Source organism: Thunnus albacares, chromosome 18 (genome assembly GCF_914725855.1).
Source record: "Thunnus albacares chromosome 18, fThuAlb1.1, whole genome shotgun sequence".
Classification (NCBI taxonomy): Eukaryota; Metazoa; Chordata; class Actinopteri; order Scombriformes; family Scombridae; genus Thunnus; species Thunnus albacares.
This window is the reverse complement of record NC_058123.1, coordinates 16,943,808-16,965,205: the sequence shown is the minus strand read 5'-3', so window position 1 is coordinate 16,965,205 and position 21,398 is coordinate 16,943,808. Positions and strand designations below refer to the sequence as shown.

Sequence of the window (21,398 nt, the reverse complement as noted above, 5' to 3'; positions counted from 1 at the left end):
TTTGGTGAAATATTGGATCATTTGAACATTTATTGAAATGAAACCGTGTGAGAAGTTTAGAGGGAAAAATCTGTTTGTAAAATTTGGTGGAGCTGTTAACAACTCATAGACATCTGAAATATGACTACACATTACTTTTTGTAAGATGTCAAAAGCCAAAAAGGTTGGAAACCGCTGGTTTCATCTTTAACAATGTGTTGTATTTTAAAAGCTTGTTATATTATCCATTGTGTCAAATCTTCATCTGAAAAGTAACTAAAGCTGTCAAATAAATGTAGTGGAGTAGAAAGTACAATATTTCTGAAATGTAGTAGAGTGGAAGTATTAAGTAGCATAAAATGAAAATACTCGAGTACAGTACAAGTACCTCAAAATTGTACTTAAATAGAGTACTTGTGTAAATATACTTAGTTACTTTCCACCACTGATTATATTATAATGTTTTGGCCTTTGTTTGACACTAACAGGTAGTGAAAAGGTTCTGACAATAGACTGAAAGATGGGGTGTTACTGTCATGTGATTAAAAACAAAGAGTGTTCATCTGCAAGATAGATACTCTCCTTACAGTTGGGCTTTCACAACTAGCTAATGTCTTAAAAAACGTTATTTTATCAGCCACTAAATGAATGTTTGAGGCCGATATATCCCAGAATTATAAATTATACCTTGCATTACGTCAGCTATTTTAAATACATTACTGTAATGTGTGTACGTCACGGCTGCGTGCTTCAGGAAGCCGTCGACTGTCGAAGGAAAGCGGAAGTGGTAACAGGGAATTGTTTTGTTCTGTTCGCGGCAGTCTTTGCTCCATCGAGCAAGTTCTCACAACAAACACAACACACACTGTAGCTAATGTCAGTTGAGGCTGTCGCTGCGAGATATCAACCTGTCCGCCCATCATGCTACTGAAACTATGTTGCATTTACAGCACTGGAGTGTTTTCTATGTTACTTCTGATTGCGGGCATTTCTATGGTCTTGTCTAACGTGTTTCCACATTTTCTACAGTCGGTGGTTGAAAAGGTAAGCAAGCAGTTTATTCAGGCTAACGTCGTTTTTAAAATCAACCGTTAACGTTAGACAATCGCTTAGTAAGCTAACATTTTGGTGACGGCTAATGTTATACATTACAGCTTGAACTGACCAAACAACAAAGACAGTCTGTCGTGTTTCCATTTCGCCACTAAGTTTCAATATGTAAATGTTAGCTGGATAGCTTTGTTGCTCTTCAGCTGACTAATTGAGCTGAATGTTTTACAAATGACTCACATTTAGGAACGCTATTTTCAGACGACTAGCAAAATTAGACATGTTGTTGTTCTAGTTACTGCTAATACTGTCACAGACAACTTGTATTTAGTCATTTTTATGAACTATTTTAATAACTGTTATGTTATTTATCTTAAAAATGTCCATTCCTATCATAAAAAGTAATTAATTAAAATTTTGTTATACATAATTTAAATGAGTACCACTTGAGTGACATAGTTGCTTTCAATGTTATTTTGCTTCTATATATACCAGCTCTGTGATATCCTCCCCTCATTGGCCTACTTTAATGTGAAATAAGTAACACAACATAAACTCATAAATCACATGGTGATTTCACCACTTTCAGACAGAAAGGTTATTTGTCATATGATGGGAGGACAAGCTTAGTCAGCAGGAAATGATCCGTCTGAAGTCACACATTTTTCTCAGCTGTGCAGGACTTGTAACCCACTGCCCTCTGTCCCCCCATAGGAAATCGTTTTGAAGAATGGCACATTGGCGTTTGATGCCTGGGAGAATCCACCAGCACCTATCTACATGCAGTTTTACTTCTTCAATCTGACCAATCCCCTGGAAGTGCTGGATGGGGACAAGCCCGCTGTGGTGGAGATTGGGCCATATACATATAGGTGAGAGAGGAAATGGAAAAAGGCTTAACTTTTGTTTCTCCATTCGTCTGGTTAAACAAAACAATGCAGATGTCACAGTCAGAAGACAAGCCATGTAGATTTAAAGGGGGGTGGGGTAAAACTAGTACTCTTGGAGTGAGTTTAAAGCATTTGGCTGTCTTAAAGACAATGGAAATCTCATCATTCCTCAAAGTGGAAAGGCGCCAAGATGATGATTAGATTAACCGAAACACAAAGGAAAAAAAAAAGAAGATACTTACTACTTACTACTTACTTTAGGGCAGAGGTGCACATGAAAGCAGAACATCCACTACTATAAAAGTATTTTGATTGACAAAGAAAATAAGTCCACAGAGCAATCATTTGTCTGTCAAGAATTCTCAGCATTTAAGTAGGTTAGATTTACATAAAAAATGTGACCACAGGGCATCTGCGGTGCACAATAAAATCAAAAAAAGCTACCAGACACAAAATGGAGAGCTGTCCAAAATATGTTTGGTTGTGTATTTATTTAGAAAATATTTATGCTCATGTGGTCACTCAGATGTTTCAAGCATGTTGTATTTGCATCAGTTAAAAAATACAGTGGAAAAAAAAACAATAGCTCTTCAATTCATTTTAAAAACCACATGTTCTGCTTTTCTGGAATTATTATCCTTACATAAATGACAGTGACATTCAGCAGGGTTAGACGCAGAGAAAAATTAGTTTCGTTCTGCCTCTGGCTGGCTTGATAAATAAGCAGCTTATTTGACTCTCCACCGTCAACACTGACACAGTAGCTTTGTACAGCTGCCAGTTTGTCTCGCTTTGATATTAGGACTGCACCTCTGAATTAATTTTGTTTTCCCTTCCTTCTTTTCCGCTGCCAAAAACATTTCATTGTGCCAAATAGCAGCTCTTTAACAGCATGACAGGTTTAACTGCCAACCCAGTGATGAGTAGGGTTAATACTTGAGGTGACAAGGATTATGAAAGCTTTCACTATCTGTATAAATGGGGTGTTACTTGAAATAACCCTTTGACCCATAACTCACCCAGTCCATACTTTAAGTTCATATTATCCTGTAAACCCCTATTTTTTTTACACCATACACATCTTTTTTGGCACTACAAAATCTTTATAGTTGTACATGAAGTTGAGCCAAATAGTCACAAATGTTCCTCTCTGAAGTTGTTGAGAAAAAGTGATTCTAATTCAATCTCCTGACCTGCACTTTCACAATTACAAGTTTCAAGTTACAAGAAGATAATCAGTGTAGTGTAGAACAGCTGAGATTCACCTTTGTGAACAGAGAAGTTGGAGAGGAATTTCAGTCATCAATAATTGCATCACAACAGCTGTTTGTGTTGCCCAACAACCGCAAGGATGTGTTTTGTTTGACGGTGGCATGAAATTGAGCCAGGAAGGGAAAAAAAACCACAGAGGAAACCTCTACTTCTGTGTGCCATGCTGTATTTGAGCCAAATATGACTTTCGTTACAGAAGTACCATTTATTTCTGCAGTTTGAGGTGCCAAATTCTTGGCCATCCTTGTGTATGGTGTTAATGTTAATGTTGTGTTTAATACTCAACATGGGACTTAGGGATTTAAGACTGAATGTAGGAAGATAGAGCCATATCGTCATCCTGAACAAACTTATTTAAAGTTTGTTTCTCTCTCTACATGTTTGGCTGCCGCTCTGTAACAATTAACCCAGTTGTGTTTTGTTTTTTTTTTATACAGGGAGTACCGGCCTATGGAGGAAGTGAGCTTCCATGAAAATGGCACCAAAGTAACAGCTGTCAACACTAAAACCTACATATTCCAGCCCAACATGTCCCGAGGTCCAGAGAGTGACCTCATCAGGACAGTCAACATCCCCGCCGTGGTGAGCTGAAGAAATCCATCAAATCACTAGATCCCCAGTGTGGTTTGATAATACATTATTGAGTCACAGTAGTATTATTTTCTTTTGACAGTGAAAGCATTGGATTTCAATACTAGCTTTCACATTTATACCTGTGGAATAAATAGCACAAAATATGGTTTTCCTCAGTTACAAAAATGATCCCCAGTTTTATTTATTTAATTTATTTATTTTAAATATTAAGTGCTTCACTCTTTGGAACAAAAAGGTTACAGCTATGAAATAATGCAGAGTAAATCAGGTGTTATGCCTTCCTAAAAGGTTATGGGATGATTTTCAGCAGCCACAAAAAAAGAAAAGGATTTCTAAAGAAATTCATAATTTTTTATACTTTTATAATGTTTATCATTTAGCGTTCATATGATGCAAATTTAATTTTTTACAGCTACTATTGATAATTATTAAACTAACTTGACAGAGAAATGCAATAGTTTACTCTTGCAGGTTACAGTTTGGTACATGCTGTCTAGTTTTTATCTAATAATCTTGTTCTGGTCTCAAGTGTTTTATTTTTCTTTATTGGATGATTTCCTTTCACTGTTAAAAAATATAGCAGTGAATCAGTGATTATATGTTCTGTAGGAATGTGCTACTGTAATGTGAACATCCCTATATATTTTTTAAAAATGTTACACAAGTAAATGATTAATTTTGTCATAGAACTTATTAAATTTAGCTCCTTACATAAGAGGTTGTCTTTAACTTGACCCCTTTCCTTCCTCCCTCCTTGTAGACGGTGATGGAGAAATTCAAGAAAACCTCTTTGGTGGCCAGCCTTATCTCATCCTACATGAAGTCCACAGGGGAGGGCCTATTCACCACCCGTACAGTGGGAGAGCTGCTGTGGGGATATGAAGATGAACTGCTCAAAACCCTCAAAGTGATCAGACCCGAGCTGGATGACGTTTTCGGACTCTTCTACAAGGTCTCATTTCAGCATATTAATACATTATTGTATACATTCTACAGACTGAAGTGATTATGTTCATGTAATGGTACAAAATCATCAAGATAATTGCACAGAAAACCTATAGAAATCACAAAAAAGTTTTAGATTAATTCTACTCTATAGACACACTTCTTTTGTTTTTTGTTTTTGGCTTTGTTGTGTGAGAGCTGTTTGTTTGTTTTTTTGCTTACAGTCCAATGCTTCCAATGATGGAGAATACATGTTCTTCACTGGCCAGCAAGACTACAGGGACTTTGCTCGAGTGGATACATGGAATGGTGAAAGGTAATTGTCTCTGCTGACCTGCAGCATAAAGTCACTCTGTAAATCCAATCAGTGAGAATCATTGATCACATGCAAATTCATTGGATGAGGTTGGGACAATAAGTAATATAATTATATATAAAATCATTGTCATATCACAGTTGATATAACACTATTTCTGGGGCTGTCCATGTAATGATTAATGAGATGATTATTTAGGTTAATTGGTTAGTTAAAGCAACTAACTCAAATAGTCTATCATGGTCATATCTAACAGAAAGCAGGGAAAGCTACTCACTGTGTCTGTCTAAAGAGCTTTCCATCTCAAAAAGCCACTCCAATGTTAATCCTCTTTTTAATGCTTTCTTTCATCTCTTTTTCTCTTTTAAAAACTAATTTCTGACTCTTCTGTCGAGTCTGTCAGTAAGATATAACGATGACCTTCCATACTTGACTTGTTAGCCAGGTAACACTGCACTTAGATGAGAAGATCAATACAACTCTTAAATCTGTAAGTTAAATATGAAGCTGCAGCCTGCAGGCAGTTAGCTTAGGCTAGCACACAGACTAAAGGCCCTTTTTTTGTGGAGGCGCAACAACCAGCACTCCGACTATTTGGTATTTTCCTGACCTTGAAACTTGCTTTGCCTGTCTGTGTGGTATTTTGGTGACCCGTGCAGAGCAAAAGGTGGGAGGAGAGGCACAAAGGTGGGAGGATCATTCAAATGAAGCAGCACAAAGCGAGTTGTTGTATTTTGGTTGAAATTTGGTCCTAGACATTGTGCTGAAAAGAGACGTCTCACAACCACGTCTCTTTCTGGCGCAGCGTCAATCTGCTGCTGCTTTGGTGATTTTATCAACAAGAGCAAACTATATACTTACTGCAAACGTGCTGCAATAATGGATTAATTCTTGAAATATGAATAAGTTATTTAAATTAAACACTCTACAACCAAAATTGGCACAGAAAATAACCTTCAATGTGGTTAAAGTAGGAATGTCAGTAAATTAGTCTGCATTGAACTATGAATGAATGTGGGTGATTCTTAGAGTATCTTTTGCCCACAGCTGTTTTATACTGTATGAAAAGCTCCTCCTTCAGTTCATTAAATCCCTGCAGCGTCTGAAGGCAGCAGGACAGTTAAATCTGCTCCATCTGTGTCCATCTGTCTTTGGCTGCACATTTGTGGTGATGTGTGTTCATGTTGTGGCGCTCTGAACCATCCAGACATTTGTTTGTTGAGCTGTCATTACGCTTAACTGTGATTGGCACAGCCGTTTCAGAGCTATGAGACCTGTGATGTGACTGGCTGAGAGAGTGTTCAATAATCATCACACCCACTGATCCCTTTTGCACTTTGGGCTGCTGCACGTACATGAAACAAACTAGTAGGTGCGCATGGAGATGCCCACGCTGTCCATGCACAAGACCTACAACCTTGTGCTTGTTGTTGCACTTGCATGGTTAAAATAGGGCCTTAAAGCATTGGATTTTTCCTTTATCACACAAAGGATTTGTATTCGGTTTGAGCAGCAGCAGCTTTAGCCTTATTCTGACCTACATATGTTTTGCAATCTTGATCTACTGCAAGCTCACACCCTTTAAAACATTAAAAAAATATATTTTTTAGCTAACAAATTGTTTAGATGTCAATCAGCTGACAAAGGAGAGGTGTTGTTAGATGCTGGGTATTCTAAATGCATGAAAGTGCTTGATTTTGAAATGCATAAATGACAAACTGACGCAAACAAACACATTAATACTACACTTTTTTGTGTATGCGTGCAGCTCACTGAATTGGTGGACCTCTGATGAGTGCAATATGATAAATGGAACCAACGGAGCGTCTTTCCATCCAGTCATCACCAAGAATGAGACGCTCTACATGTTCTCCTCTGACCTGTGCAGGTGAGTTCCAAGTTTTCCAAGGACCATACTGCAAGACTAAGTGTATCCACAAATGTTTCTGAGCAAATACCAAATCATCATATTTATGTATTTTATGTGTATGTTCAGATGAAGCTCCTGGCATCTCTTGGGCTGATAGAATAAAAAGTGGAGTCAGAGCCTTTACATTTGACCACTAAACTCATTTGGGTTTTGTGTACAATTATTTTTTCATTGAGAATCTGTAGTGAATAGATGTTGAAAACACACTAGGTAGGTATTCCACTCAGTGGAAAATTTGCTTAACAGTTCTGAACACACCAACAGCTTTAGGTACTATAAAAGCAATCTCAATTAGCTATGGCTCTCTGTTGCTTTTTTTGTTGGACATTCTTTGTCTGGTCTTATCTGCCTGGCTTGAGTCAGTTAGGGAAACAACTCTCCCCTCAATCATGCTAAGAATGTCTTCCTAAGCCTTTCCCTCAGCATTATTCAGGTCTGGATTATGGATGCCTATTTAACCTGGTTGCTTGCATAGCTGGTCAGTGTTAGCCTCTTGAATGAGGTCACTGCTAGCTTACTACTGATTTAGTGCTGCTTAAAAACAACTAATATTAATTATTTGTGATTGCTCATACATCAGAACAGAGAGTACAACGTATACAGGTTAACTAACTGCTGGCTGAGATTGTGAAGAGACTCAACAGTCAAGGTTTATGAGGCAGTGGCATACCAAAACATTGTGCTGAGTAGGTTTACTGTAAACCAGCTTACCATAGAGCAAAATCTGCGCAAACCTTTCCTCTTTTGTTGCTCTTTCAGCTTTACAGAATTTATTCGAGCCTGCAAAGATTAACCAGCATCTGACTCTATTTCAAAGGTCTCTGTATGCTTTATATGAGGAGGATGTGATAGTGAAGGGGATCCCTGGGTACCGCTTCAGTCCCCCCAGTGAGGTGTTCGCCAATCTGACTGTGAACCCAGCCAATGCAGGCTTCTGTGTCCCTGCTGGAAACTGCCTGGGCTCTGGTGTGCTTAATGTCAGTGCATGTAAACAAGGTGGGAAGTGCATTAAGCAGCTGGTGTATTATCATCACCTGAAATGTTGTTTTTCTGTATCTGCTCTGCTCAACATCTTCCATAATGTTGTTGTAACTGATTATTTTGTGTGTTTAGGAGCTCCCATCATAATGTCTTCACCACACTTCTACCAGGCAGATGAGAAATTTGTTCAGGATGTATTTGGCATGAAGCCTAAGAAGGAGCATCACGAGACTACCATCGATATCAATCCGGTAGGAATTCTAACTTTAATACTCGAAGATGTCATTTGTCTGCAAATTGTTAGTTCATGTTGAAAATGTAATAAACTGATTTGAAAACTGGCATAAAACTTGGCACTAAGACATTTTGCTTACCACTAGATGGTGAACTATCTCAGCTTCTTAACTTCTGTACCTTGGGGGAGGTGTATTCATTAGGTTGCAATCTGCAACTTCACCACTAGATGCCACTAAATCCTGCACACTGGTCCTTTAAGGCAGTTTCTTTTTTTAAACAGTGGTTAAAAATTAAAGCAGAGGTACTTGGTACAGAGCTGTCACCAGAGATAAGCTCTAACAGCTCTTATCATATGTAGTGATAACTGAGCCTGTGGCAAATCAGTGATTATATGAAGCAGACCAGAAAAAGTACTATGTCTTCAGATGCACATTGTGTGGCTAAATGTGTGTTTATCAGAAAGAATTTTAAAAAGATAAAAATATAAATATAAAATAAAAAGATAGTTACTAAGAGTAGTTTCATGTAATCCTGTATGTACTTGGGTTTGGGGTTACTATTTGCCGCCCCCTCAGATAATTCCTGACTCAGAGATACAGTCATTTTCCATCGTCCACTTTAAAGCAAAATTTATATTAAGTTTTGTTTTGTCTTCGTGGTGCCATTTTGTATTGCCTGCTGGCAAAAGTATACATGATTTAAATATTTAAAACATTGCAATCCATTAGAGGAGTCCAAGATATTGTTAACAAAGTTATTTGGCTGATATACCTCAAGATCAAAGCAAGGAAAGATAAGTAAGGCATAAAATATTTGTGCAATAATTAATCAGTTTTAAGACAGAGTGTAGTTTGAGTCTCTCTGCAGATTGGAGGACATGTAGTACTTGCTTTGCATTTGAAGTTCAGTGATATATATCTGAAAACATGCTTTAACCATCCCCATTTAAAAAGAAAAAGTTGAATTTAGACATTATTTAACTTCTTTTTTCTTTTTGCAGTACATTTTAGAAGACTGCATTGATATAATTTTAAATGTTATCTATTAAATTAAAGCCTAGTCTTAAACAAGGAAGTAAAATGTGGAAAAAAAAGTTGCCCAAATAATTGTGACACGTACAGAACACTTCATTTTATACTAATTCACTTACACTTTATGAAGATCAACATGTAAGGTGGTGACATCATAAAGTTACACGTCTTTGAACCCAGTAAACAAGCTACTGTCTCGTCTATTTACTCTCCCTAATATACTATAATCTTCACTGTGTCACCATATGACATCATTGAGACTGAATCCTGTCATAAATACTGTGGGCGGCAGCGCCCTGTGCAACTCAAGAGGAAGACCAAACCATGTACATTTCCAGCTTCAGAGCTGTGAATTTCACTTTGATCACCTACGATAAAGATGTATGCAGATAATCTGTTTACAGCATTCATTAGTGTGTACATGGGATGGTTGGTTTGTTAGCTCTCAGATCAATTCTGCCGAACCAGATTTACATTTATTCATTTGGCAGATGCTTTTGTCCAAAGCGAAATACAAAAAGCATTGACTGAAAAATATTTTCAGCATAAAGATCTTGAACATAATACGTGGTGGCTTGATAACATGTGGTATTGCTGCTGAATATGCTAAATAATTATTAGAGGCTGTAATAGGACAAATATTCTTACATTAGCTCTGACAGATGTGTGTATAGCTCTGCATACACATCAGCACTGTTAAATGTCGTTATTCACCTTTAATTTACAAATTAAAACTATGTGTTCCTAACAAAGTTTATTCTGTTTTGCAGCTGACAGGATTCGTCCTGCAAGCAGCCAAGCGTATCCAGATCAACGTCTATGTAGAGAAAATTCCCACCTTCAGGTAATCAACTCATTGACCTCATCGGTGTCTAGTTACTGCCTAGCTGTGGTGACACTGCCTCTTGTTTTATTAACCATACTGGCTTCATATTAAGCTGTAATAGCCGCATGACTACCATAGTCTAGGAAGGGTTGCTAGTAAGATAACTATAAAGCAGTTATGCCACCATCATCATGATGAATGGACTTTTGGACAGTCCTGCCTCACTTGTTACGCATCCACTTCACGGTCTGAAGAAACAAAACAGCACGATAATGTTGAGTCTAGACCTATCAGATAAACATGTTGTCAAACGATGTCTAGACAGACAAACTAACCTTGTAACAGAAACAGTTTTAACACTGCAACTATGTATTTACACACTGAATAGCATGTTCATAAAGATTTAGTTGTAAGACAACATCAAATGAAGTTTTCTGAATGTATCTTTGCCACTTATGTATTCATTTATGAGTGAATGTTCGGAATACTAATAAGAACCACAAAATAATACTGATGGTGGGAAAAACATTGTAAATTTCATTTTTCTTTCAGTCAAACGGGAAACGTGAGGACAGTGGTCTTACCTGTGGTTTACCTAAATGAGGTACAAACACACACAAACCTTTTTTGTCATAGTTGTCTCAGTCATACTAAAACACTGATTTGCAGGCAGATCATCAACAATCCAAATCCAAATTAAATGTATGCCATACTCAGAGACTCAAAGCACAAAGAGTTTATTGTTCTTACCCATTACGTCCATCTGTCAGTCACAGAATCTCAGTGATGTATCTCATTGCTGGACTCTAGCATTCAAACTACACATTAAAATGTTTGCATTTATGTTATCAACAAGGTAATATTCAGTATTTGTTGCTGATTGGCTCAGACAGTGGTTTGTTTGTAAAGTGGATTCCTCTTTTTAAGATGGGATACCAGTGTCATTTAGCCTATGTACCCACAGTTAAGATTAATAGGCTGAGATCAATATGTGCCTTCCCTGTTTTTGTCTTTTTAAAATTAAAACCTTTGTTTAATCTTGCCTGGAACTAAGTCTATAAGACTTAGTTAGAGATAAAATTTAATGATGGCTGAATTTAATTTAGCTGCTTCAGTTTTACAGTCGTGATTTACTGGGACTGTAGTTACTTGAGTAGAGCAGAGCCATCGTCTAAGTCTATAAGACTTAGATCCAAGTTTTTAAGAGACTTTAAGTCTCTATGAGTTGAGTCTTATAATGAGAGCACAAACAAGAAGACACAGATGTGGCAATAAAACTTTTAAGGTGACAGGTTTTGGCAGGGACCTTACTAGGCCTTTTCCATGGATGGTATTCTGACATGTGGGAGTGGGAAAAGCACAGATGTAAATAATGAAATTAATGATGGCTGAATTTAATTTAGCTGCTTCAGTTTTACAGTCGTGATTTACTGGGACTGTAGTTACTTGAGTAGAGCAGAGCCATCGTTAATGTTATTAGTAACACCTGTGATTTTCTGCTGTGAAAAAGGCCTGTTTGTTCTAAATTTAGATGATTGACATTTTGAAAAGCACCTACTTTTATGAAAGCACTCAACTTGGGTGCAATAAATAACAGACACGAAATGACAGAATAATGAAGTTAAATGTTTACTGTAATAGATAATTGACCTCAGGTAGTGTTTTCTTTGTTCACTGTTGCCTCACTAGCAGTGTGACTCTTGGGATGACAATGTCAGCTGATCAGTCTATATCTCATCAAATATTAAATGGAATGCCATAATATTTTGTACAAATATCCATGGTGCACAGAGGATGAATCCTAATGACTTTGGTGATCACCTGACTTCTTCTTTACTTTTCATCCAGCACCATAATCAGGTCTAAATTAGACTTTTCCCATACTTTGGTTTATGACCAAATACTTGCAAAACTGATGACGTTCCCATCAGCCTCAGCTGTACTTTTGTTTAGTGCTAATTAGCAAATGTCAGCATGCTACCATGCTAAACTAAGATGATGAACACGCACTGTACTTAGGCACCACTGTACTTAGGCACCACTGTACCTAAGTACAGCCACACAGTAGTGCTAGCATGGCTGTAGACTCTTGTGTCTGAAATCACTCCTTGTTTACTAGATAGTGCACTATATTTGCCCTCTGTCATTTTATTGTTTAAGAATTTAGAGTGTGCAAATTTTGCTTGCTCTTTGGGGAATGTTGGGTCTCGGTAAATTAAAGAGTATGGTCTAGGCCTGCTCTATGTGAAAAGTGCCCTGAGATAACTTCTGTTTTGATTTGGCGCTATATAAATAAAATTGAATTAAATTGAATTGTAATTGAATTGGAATTGATCTCTATATAGAGCTCTCAAAAATTCCACACTGACATGAAAAAAAGTTGTATTCTGGCATGTACACTCCTTCTGTTGACAATCCCAAAATGCAATGCAGTGCATTTTATAGATAAAAATTACTGTTGTGCAACTCTACAGCTGACGGTGATGACACAAACTGATAAAGATTAGTAAATGTCCGAAATCTCACTTTACTCCTCGCTATTGAGTAAACTATTGAGTGTCTATTATATAGGGAGTAGTGAATGAGTGAACGAGGGAGTGATTTCAGACAGTTTTATGTGCTGAGTTGAACTGTAACTCACCCCCAGTCTTTTCTCCCACCATTTTCGTAGAGCGTCATCATCGACGACGCCTCAGTCAGAAAGCTGAAGGTGATTGTTCTCGAGGAGAATGTGGTGGTGAACATTCCTTTCATGCTGATAGGTCTAGGCATCCTCCTGGGAGGAATCTTCATGTTCCTGATGTGTCGACAAAAGATCCCAGAGGTGAGTGTTTGAGATAAACACTGATGAGTTTGTGTGGTCATGTAGAAAAGTCACTTTCATTTGAGTTTGTTCTGAGTTAGTTTAATAACCTTGTTAAACATTCTTAAAATTACGTCTATTCCTTTTCCCTCATTGAAAAACCCTAAATCAATAAATATGAAAATGTTTATCTTTGCAAAAGTTTAACTGCTAGACAAAAGATGTCTGGAGGCTTCAAGTTTCCACATCACATTTCTATAAGTTGCAGATTGGACCATGATTGGCCTCCCAATTTTTTTTATTTTTTTTTGATGTCACAAAATCCTGCTCGTAGATATACGTCTTAAGGCAAGAAACTTTCCCCCTTCAGCAGATGAATGTGAAAACTCTGCACATACATCATTCTGTACATTGAAGCTCAAACATTCATGTGAATAGATATGACTAATGTCTATTATGTACTATTAATAGACATAATATTTTATGGTAATATTTGTTTTGTGTGTGATTTCATTTTTCAGAGCACTGCTGCTGAACGACAGCCCCTGCTCTCATCATAGCACCAAAAAAGGATGTGAAAGAAGGAGGATTGCCATATTTGCTTTAGTATAAACCAACATTTCACAAGTTCAATGGATCTGCAGTTTTAAGCTACTCAAGTACAAGTTTCCTTTCGTAACCACATTTCCATCTTTTAAACAGTTTTTAATCTAATGCTTTTAGGATACAAAGTCAAGAGGACTGTGTTTGTTATAGGTTTGGGTTTAATGTTTTCCTTTCAAGTGAGTTGTAATGATTTTGAAATCCCTATTTCTCAATTTGAGTGTATTCGTTTTTACTTCTAAATATGGGATTTTGGATTGAAATAACTTGAAATGAATCATGTAAATCTCCTACCAAATCTAATTTTGATTGTTGAATTTTCTGGGGAGTCAAACCCCCAGGAATTTAAGAGAATAATTCGACCAATATTTTTTCTTGAAATCGCTGCTTTTCTGAGTATGTGTGTGAGACTAAGTGTATGTGTGTGTCCATAAGACAAATGGCTACAGAACTGAAAATAGTGATGAAGGAATGTGTGTTTTTAAAAGTGAGCTGTAATAAGTTTTTAATGTGGTTTGGTGAGATTGTTGAGGCATTAATAATAAGAAAGTTGAAGCTGCATTAGTGCAAGAGAAATGTTTTTCTTCTTTAATAATTTTATAAGATCAACATTTTTGTGTTTTTATATTGTCTATGCATAAGCAAAGTAAACTACAAAGTCCCTCTATGCAAAAAGACTGCAGCCAAAATATTTTACTCTTAAAGGTATAATATGTAGGATTTTCCTAAAAAAAAAAAAACAAACAAACAATGTATAGACTCATACAAAAATAATCCCTCTCAATTATGAATCACTAGAAGTGAGTAGTGGTATATGTATCTACAGAGACCCTGCCCTCTGCCTGTATTTTATGATTTTCTTATTATTTTGCTGTGTTCAGGACGCTTCTGGGTGTCAACCTTTGGTCAGTGGGTGTGTAGCTCCTAGCCAATAACAGCACATGGGGTGTGGGGTCTACAAAATACAAGATCTGTCAATGCTGCACCTTCCTGCAGGGTTGTGCGGAGGTATGCAGGGGTGTGGGCGTGTTTATTTGTGCTTTAGAACGCAACCACCCTAAAACAATCAGAAAATCCGATTTTACAGCTTTGTTCTTGTTATCGCCACTCGCTCTCTTCATTTACTCTCTAGCTCGCTCAACCACCGCTGCCGCTCAGCTCGCTTTGGTGTCGTTGAGCCGGGGAGGAGGGGCCAACTTTGAATGCTGTGTTTACAAACACCAGCCAACAAATCCTGCATAGTATACCTTTAATGTGGTGAATATTTTTTCTGTACCCTAATATTATGGAATATTATACCATTCAAAAAGTGTACTTGAAAACAAGGTTTTATATCTGTAACAATAGTTTTGTAAACTTTTACATTTATTTTACATGACCTGTGAGGCAAAAACACTTGCATGTGAGTGTGTGTACATGCATACAGACTTTTGACATGTTTACTGCATGTTGCATGTGTTGCAGTTCTGTACATCGAGCTTTGTAAAATCAGCTTAATCAGCAGCAAACATAAATGTACAATTTTACAAAACTACGGTTACAGATACAAAACCCTGTTTTCAAGTACACCTTTTTGAATGATATAATATTCCATATGAAATTTGTTGTTCTCAGAAAACGTTGGATGTTTTTTGAATATCACCTTTGATAGTTTTTGTTCAGATGTATCTCTTCAGTGTCTTGGGTTGAGTGGAGCTTTGAATCTGCAGTGAAATGAATCAGCTTCCTTTTGAAACCATATACTCTGTTGTAGTCTTCAGTGTAAACACAGTAATCTACAGTACGTGTGAATCATATCATGTGGAATAACAGCCAAATAGTATTACATCAACAGTAGCAGAATAAAGGGAAAGGTTTTGCATGGTGTGAAGTACCAAGTCTTGTCTCCTGATGGTGTGAAACACGCAATATTTTCTATCTCCTATTTCCAATACTTTACCAACTGTGTGATTTCATTTTTAAAAAATTTTAGCTGAAGTCAAGTCATACTCTCACTGGTGTACAAACAGCTGAATGCTAGTGACACTACTGATAAATATTTTGCCAAATAGAAAACAGTGTTTTCCCTTTTAACCACTAGGAACAGTCCATAATTTTTATTAAATATAATGGAGTTTCTGTCCGGCACTACACAGAATATGTCACTAGAACATGTCATTTTTGTAATTTGACGACTGTTTTACACACATCACTGACAAGCTGTCTTGTGTTCATTTTGTTGTAATGTTTGTTTTATATGTAACAGAGAAATTTTTTTTAAACAGTAAAATCAATACTAAAAGTAAAAATCAATGTTTACACCCTCTCAGTAGGTCACATATGTAACAGTTTGCACATTGTCTTGTCATTTGCGCCAACATATCAATAAACTTTGTGTGCTTCATATTCTCTGAAGGCTTGTCCGTGTTCCCTCCATCACACATTGCAAAATTATTGGCTAACTTTTTCCTTTTTGTATAGAGGTCACCAGTCTAGCATGAATCACCTTATGACGAACTTGAGGGGTTGATCTGACTAATTTATTTTTTGCAGAAGTTGGAAATTTGTGTTGAAATGTTCCTAATTACAGTATAGCTGCACACACACACATACAAGTTTACTTAGGTCAGTTTGGGAACATTACATAGACTTACATTCATTTCCTGAAGACTTACCGTAATCTTAACCACTGACCCAAAAATCAGCCTTTACACAGCTTTTGTCCCCATGTGGACTATCCCCAATTAACTGGTCTTTAATCTGAAATGTGTCCCTGAAAGTATGTTAAGTCAGACATACACACATCACTCTTGATTTCAACAGATGAATCATTATCTAGTAAAACAAATATTTGCACACTACTTAAGGCAATTTTGAAAGACACTATTGACAAATTACCTACAAACCTGCTATATAAATAATGAAGTTTTGTAAACATTTTTAAGAGGTTACACTTGAGACTTAACTACCTTCTACTAAAGTCTCTTCATCAAGTAATGAGAAAGAAAGAAGGGAAAATGACTCAACTTCAAATGACTTGATATTGGAAATGTTTCTCTTTCCATTTCTTTAACTACATGATCATTATAATGAATGTTCACTGTTTTGATCAGTCATACTTACATTATAGAGTATTTTCAGCTGGATAATTCCCATTTCCATTGCTGGTTGGAACAAACTTTGGGGTTGAAATGTAACTTAAAAAAGAAATTGGTGCAGATTATGATCACCAGCTGCTCCGTGTTTACAAAGGCTCAAAATTGTCTTAGTTTGTTTAGCAGTCTGTAGGGAAAAGTTTTGATAAACAGTGGAATTGTTCCGCATTTTGGGAAATTCCTGTATTTGGTTTTGAGTTAGATGAAAAGATCTATACTACTCGTTTGTAAATTACACTAAATATGAAGCTAAAGCTACCAGCTTAGTTTAGCATAAAGCCTGGAAGCAGGAGGAAACAGCTAGCCTGGCTACCAGCCCCATTAAAGACCCCTAATCAACATATTTGTAAAAGTGACAAGTTTTATGTTGATTATGAGCTGGAACTATCATGGTGGGTGCGTGTGCTTGCTAGGCAGTGGTCTCTTGTGAGATTTGTACACATTGTTTCTTCATTGTGTGCGTTGTACAAAATAATTATGTTTTACGATGTGACAACGCTGTGGTTAAGGTCTGATTAGGTTTAGGCACAAAACCTCTTGGTTAAAATCATGGTTTGGGTTAAAATGATCATTCTCATGAGATCTTACGCGGGTCTGGGGTCACCATCTAGACATGACCCTAGGCAACCCCCTGAAACTCCAGGAACCAATTTGCCTGACTGAGAAATAGCTCATAACTTCTCCTGAAACTACAACATCAGACACATTGTCCCTCTACATTTTCAATTAGCTTGCTAACGTCAATGCTAGCAAGTTCACAGTTAACATAATGGGCAAGAGAGGAGGCTAACTTTTCAGCTAAACTAGTACCAGACAATTGAATGCATCTTGGTTTGATGTAAATTTGTTTAGAAGTGCAAGTTGGAGGATTTTTTTCAGTTGAGCCTTTGGACAGAGCTAAGCTATCTATTTCCCTCAGTGCTAAGCTAGGCTGACCGTCTGCTCTATAAGTTAGCTTCATATTTAACTGACAGATATGAAAGTGGTATTGATCTATTCATCTAACTCTCAGAAAGACAGTAAATAAGTGTATTTTTCAAAATGTCAAACTATCACCCCTAAACAGCCTCACATTCACAGCAGTATAACCACAGCTTTGCATTGTTGGCCAGTGAAACTTATTGGAACAAAATGGATGGAAGTTCCTGTCTGGCAAAACTGTAAATCAGTAGTCATTCTGGCACCTCTAATTTTACTGTAATTTTGGAAAATTAATTCTCTTTTTTTTCTCAGCCATACAAATCCAAACTAGCTTCAGGTTTCAAGAAGACCATTCATGTATCTACAGCATGTGGTTTAGTGGTAAGCATGGTCACATCTCAGCATGAAGGGGTCGGATCTTGGACCTGGTTCTTTCTATATGGAGTTTGCATGTTTTCCCTGTATTCAGACGGTTTCTTCTTGTAGTCCAAAGCCTGGCAGCTCTGGTGAATTATAGATTTCAAGGGTAAAATAAATGGTGGATGGGCACTTGTCGACAGTTTGTGTCTGGTCACACATGTACGGTTTCACTTGGATACCTCCGACGTGGAATTGTCCTCAATTACCGGGTTAAAGTGTACTTTGGTTTCCTGCAGATAACCTTTGACCTTGCTTTGTCATGATAAAACTGATAAGCACCACTGTGCAAAGAGGTTTACATCGTTGGCTTTGAGACCAGCTTCTCTGCCAAACCTTAGAGTCACTTATTAAAGCAGCTACTGTAATTGGAGAATTAATCTTTGACATCTGTCAGAGAGTAACTCCTCCCAACCTAATTAAAGCCTTTAATATAAGTGAAATGGGACAGCACACCAGTACAACCAAAGAACAGCTTATCTCTTGAACTTCATCTGTAAACAGCATGGGGACTCTTCAGCAGAGAATCATCGTTCTTACAGTTTTTCTGTGTCTGATCTGTGCCATTCAGGTAAACTAATAACCTTTATGTTGTTTACGTCCTGCATGGGAGAGTTGGCTTTATCTCTTTTGTTCTGCTAGACAACACTTAGCCTTTGATTTTGATGGAGTTACTGTATTTGATTTTATCACCATACATCATGAGGGTTATCACAGCTCTAAAAAGGTCTTATATTTACCTTTATAGGTCAATTCAATGCCCGCCCCTGAAGACTGGAATGGGTTGATCCAGCGGACCAAACGATCACTGCTGTGGCGCTGGAACAGCATGAAGCCAGTGGGTGCCAGCTGCAGAGATCACTTAGAGTGCGGCACAAAATACTGCAGGTACAGCAGAACCCCTCAGAGGTGTTAAAGCCTAAACAAAAACATGTTTGACGCATTTGGGAAACTAGAAGAAGTTTACTTGATCACCTAATTAGAAGAAGAGTTTTTGTCACATTTCATTTACTGCTTTAAGGGCTTTTAACATGAATAAATCTGCATCTCTTAAATGTTTTGTCATCAATGTAAGACCAGGTATTTTCCTCTGAGTGACATTACACAATATAAAATACAATATAAGACAGTGCGTCAGTTTTTACTGGCACACTAACAGCTCTGTTAATCATGTCCACGTGCATTTTGCATTGCAAGGACAAAGTCAGAAATTGATGACACTGCAATAAAATTCCTCCTTATCTTTACAGGAAAAATACCTGTTCCTTCTGGAAATCTCCCTGAAGAAGATATGCACAAACACAACTCCATCAGGGTGGCTGTATAGAAAGCAAACATCTGCTTTATGGACCAAAGATACCAAATTAACCGTCTGCAAAATTACTGCTATGATACTCCAGCTTGAACTGAAGACGTGCTGGCAGTTTATGACTCCGTATGTTCAGTCAAAGTAATCTGATCTGGCACTGCACTGCAGCAAAACAAAGCTGTAAACCCCACATGAACAATCAAATGGCTCCACCTAGACTGATATGGATTTCTAGCAATTCATTTCTTTATAAAATTTACAGGACATCAGACAGGCTGTATGAATATGAAATGGTTTAATAAGAAAATATAAATATTAATGCAACGTTATTTGTGAGGAGTTTATTGTTTCATGTTATTATTATATATTTATTTGTACATATTGTAAACAATGTAAATACTCAAATATACTTTACATTTTTTCAAGAGGTTGTGCTGCCCAAATTTTGTTTGTCTTTAACTGTAAAACGAGTTTATAAGAAATTAAAATATTCCTCACAGTTCCTGCTACTCTTTCATTGCGATCGAATAATATGAAACAACCTTTGATTTTGGTTGGCAAATAATTTATCAGGTAAAATTTGATGATTCAGTATTTATTTATCCAAATCCATAAAGTGGTGATGCTCTTCTCATAAGTCTTCACTTAAAGGGAGAAGCTTAGCCCGACCGCTTTTACATGTTTTGAATTATTATACTTTTTTTTTTTTTTTTTTTACTGTTTTTCATAAAAAGCTCTTGTAATACATAACAAAATGCCAAAAGAAATTTGAAATTCAAATATATTTACATAAATGTTGCCCATTCATGTGAATAATGACACCAAACTGACTGGTTACTGTGTCAAAGGCAGCAGATATCATTGCGTCAAAGGTTACTTTTAACCTAAAATGAACAATAAGGTTGTTGGGAATTGTGAGGATATTTTTGACATGTTAATATGTCAAATGCTTAGCAATGTGTGGTTTGGAGACAACAAATGTAAGAGCTCTCTCAGCTCTTTTATGTGTTGTGATAATGAGGAGAGCTGATCATGTATGGTAAAATGATGGTTGAGCTCTGATATCCGTCCACTGCAGTACTGATGTCTACATGTGGCTCAATCCAGTACTTAAACAGGTTAACATAGTAGACTCGATGAGGCTTCCTCTTTTTTACCGTGCTGGGATATATGTTCACATAAAGTGATGCTCTTGAGCAAGTGGTCTGGGTAGGGATGCTCTCAGACCGACAGGCCTTCAGGCTTCCAGCTGTGGAGGAGCTCAAATGTAGAGAAGCTGGTAAATAGCATGATACTTCCTAAATGACACAGAAAACACAAATATTATCTTCATTCACTTCCACAGTAAACCTTTCAGGAGGCTAACATTTAGTCAAGACATCCATCTGCAAGACATCCAGTGGTAAAGAAGACTTCAAGGAGCTCGCACCGTCTGCTATGAACAACAAGATAAAGCCTGGCCCTTGGTTAGTCAGGATTACCTTTCATGCCCATATCAGAGAACAACATTACCGCTATGTGGATTATTGCCTAATATGTGAAATTTACCTATGATGGGGACATTCACATAAAAGTAGATGCATCAATAGCTGAACACTGACTGCTCATTTTCACCACTGGAGGGCGACCTGAGCCAAGTTTAGTGAGACGAACATGGCACCACAATATCAGTGGTGTGACCAATAAACTGTAGTATTGTATAAACTAATTATTTCAACCACTGTTTACAATTTATGTGCACCAGTCTACCTTTTTTTGAATAGCAAACATACAAATGAAGCTTTTTTTAGATAATAAAAAGATAAAATGTAAGAAATTAAGAAAATCTCTCATGAATACAATGTTAATTCAGTATAATTAATTACAATTATGTTTTTCCCCTAGTAGGCAATATGTCAAAATTATGATTTAGTGTTTCATATTTCAAAACCTGCATTTTGATTTCTGTGCTGTACAGCAAATTTGAATTGAACTTTAATTACTTTTAAACCCCAATAAAACAAAATTCGTGCAACAGCTCCACTGAAGTGAATATTACTACCCTTAATAGGAAAACAATTGAAAGAGTATCTTTTTATAAATACATTGGTTTCTGGCTTGATGACAAGCTGTGCTTCAAAAAACATATTAATGAACTGACAAAGTCCTTTAAAGCAAAAC

The 21,398-nt window shown here is 36.9% G+C and overlaps 2 protein-coding genes across 2 annotated transcripts; both read left to right on the top strand.

The window, feature by feature from the left end:
• Positions 1–791: 791 nt before the first annotated feature.
• On the top strand, positions 792–15,851 carry scarb2c (scavenger receptor class B, member 2c). The gene is made up of 12 exons (XM_044333933.1): positions 792–1,023; positions 1,744–1,901; positions 3,629–3,773; positions 4,546–4,737; positions 4,955–5,046; positions 6,815–6,934; positions 7,794–7,972; positions 8,090–8,208; positions 9,996–10,069; positions 10,604–10,655; positions 12,723–12,875; positions 13,376–15,851. The coding sequence occupies exons 1-12, from the start codon at positions 901–903 to the stop codon at positions 13,412–13,414; spliced, it is 1,446 nt and encodes a 481-aa protein (XP_044189868.1). The 5' UTR covers positions 792–900; the 3' UTR covers positions 13,415–15,851.
• Positions 15,852–17,350: 1,499 nt separating this feature from the next.
• Positions 17,351–19,570, top strand: LOC122968756 (liver-expressed antimicrobial peptide 2). The gene is made up of 3 exons (XM_044334210.1): positions 17,351–18,500; positions 18,678–18,817; positions 19,180–19,570. The coding sequence occupies exons 1-3, from the start codon at positions 18,435–18,437 to the stop codon at positions 19,211–19,213; spliced, it is 240 nt and encodes a 79-aa protein (XP_044190145.1). The 5' UTR covers positions 17,351–18,434; the 3' UTR covers positions 19,214–19,570.
• The last annotated feature ends 1,828 nt before the right edge of the window (positions 19,571–21,398 follow it).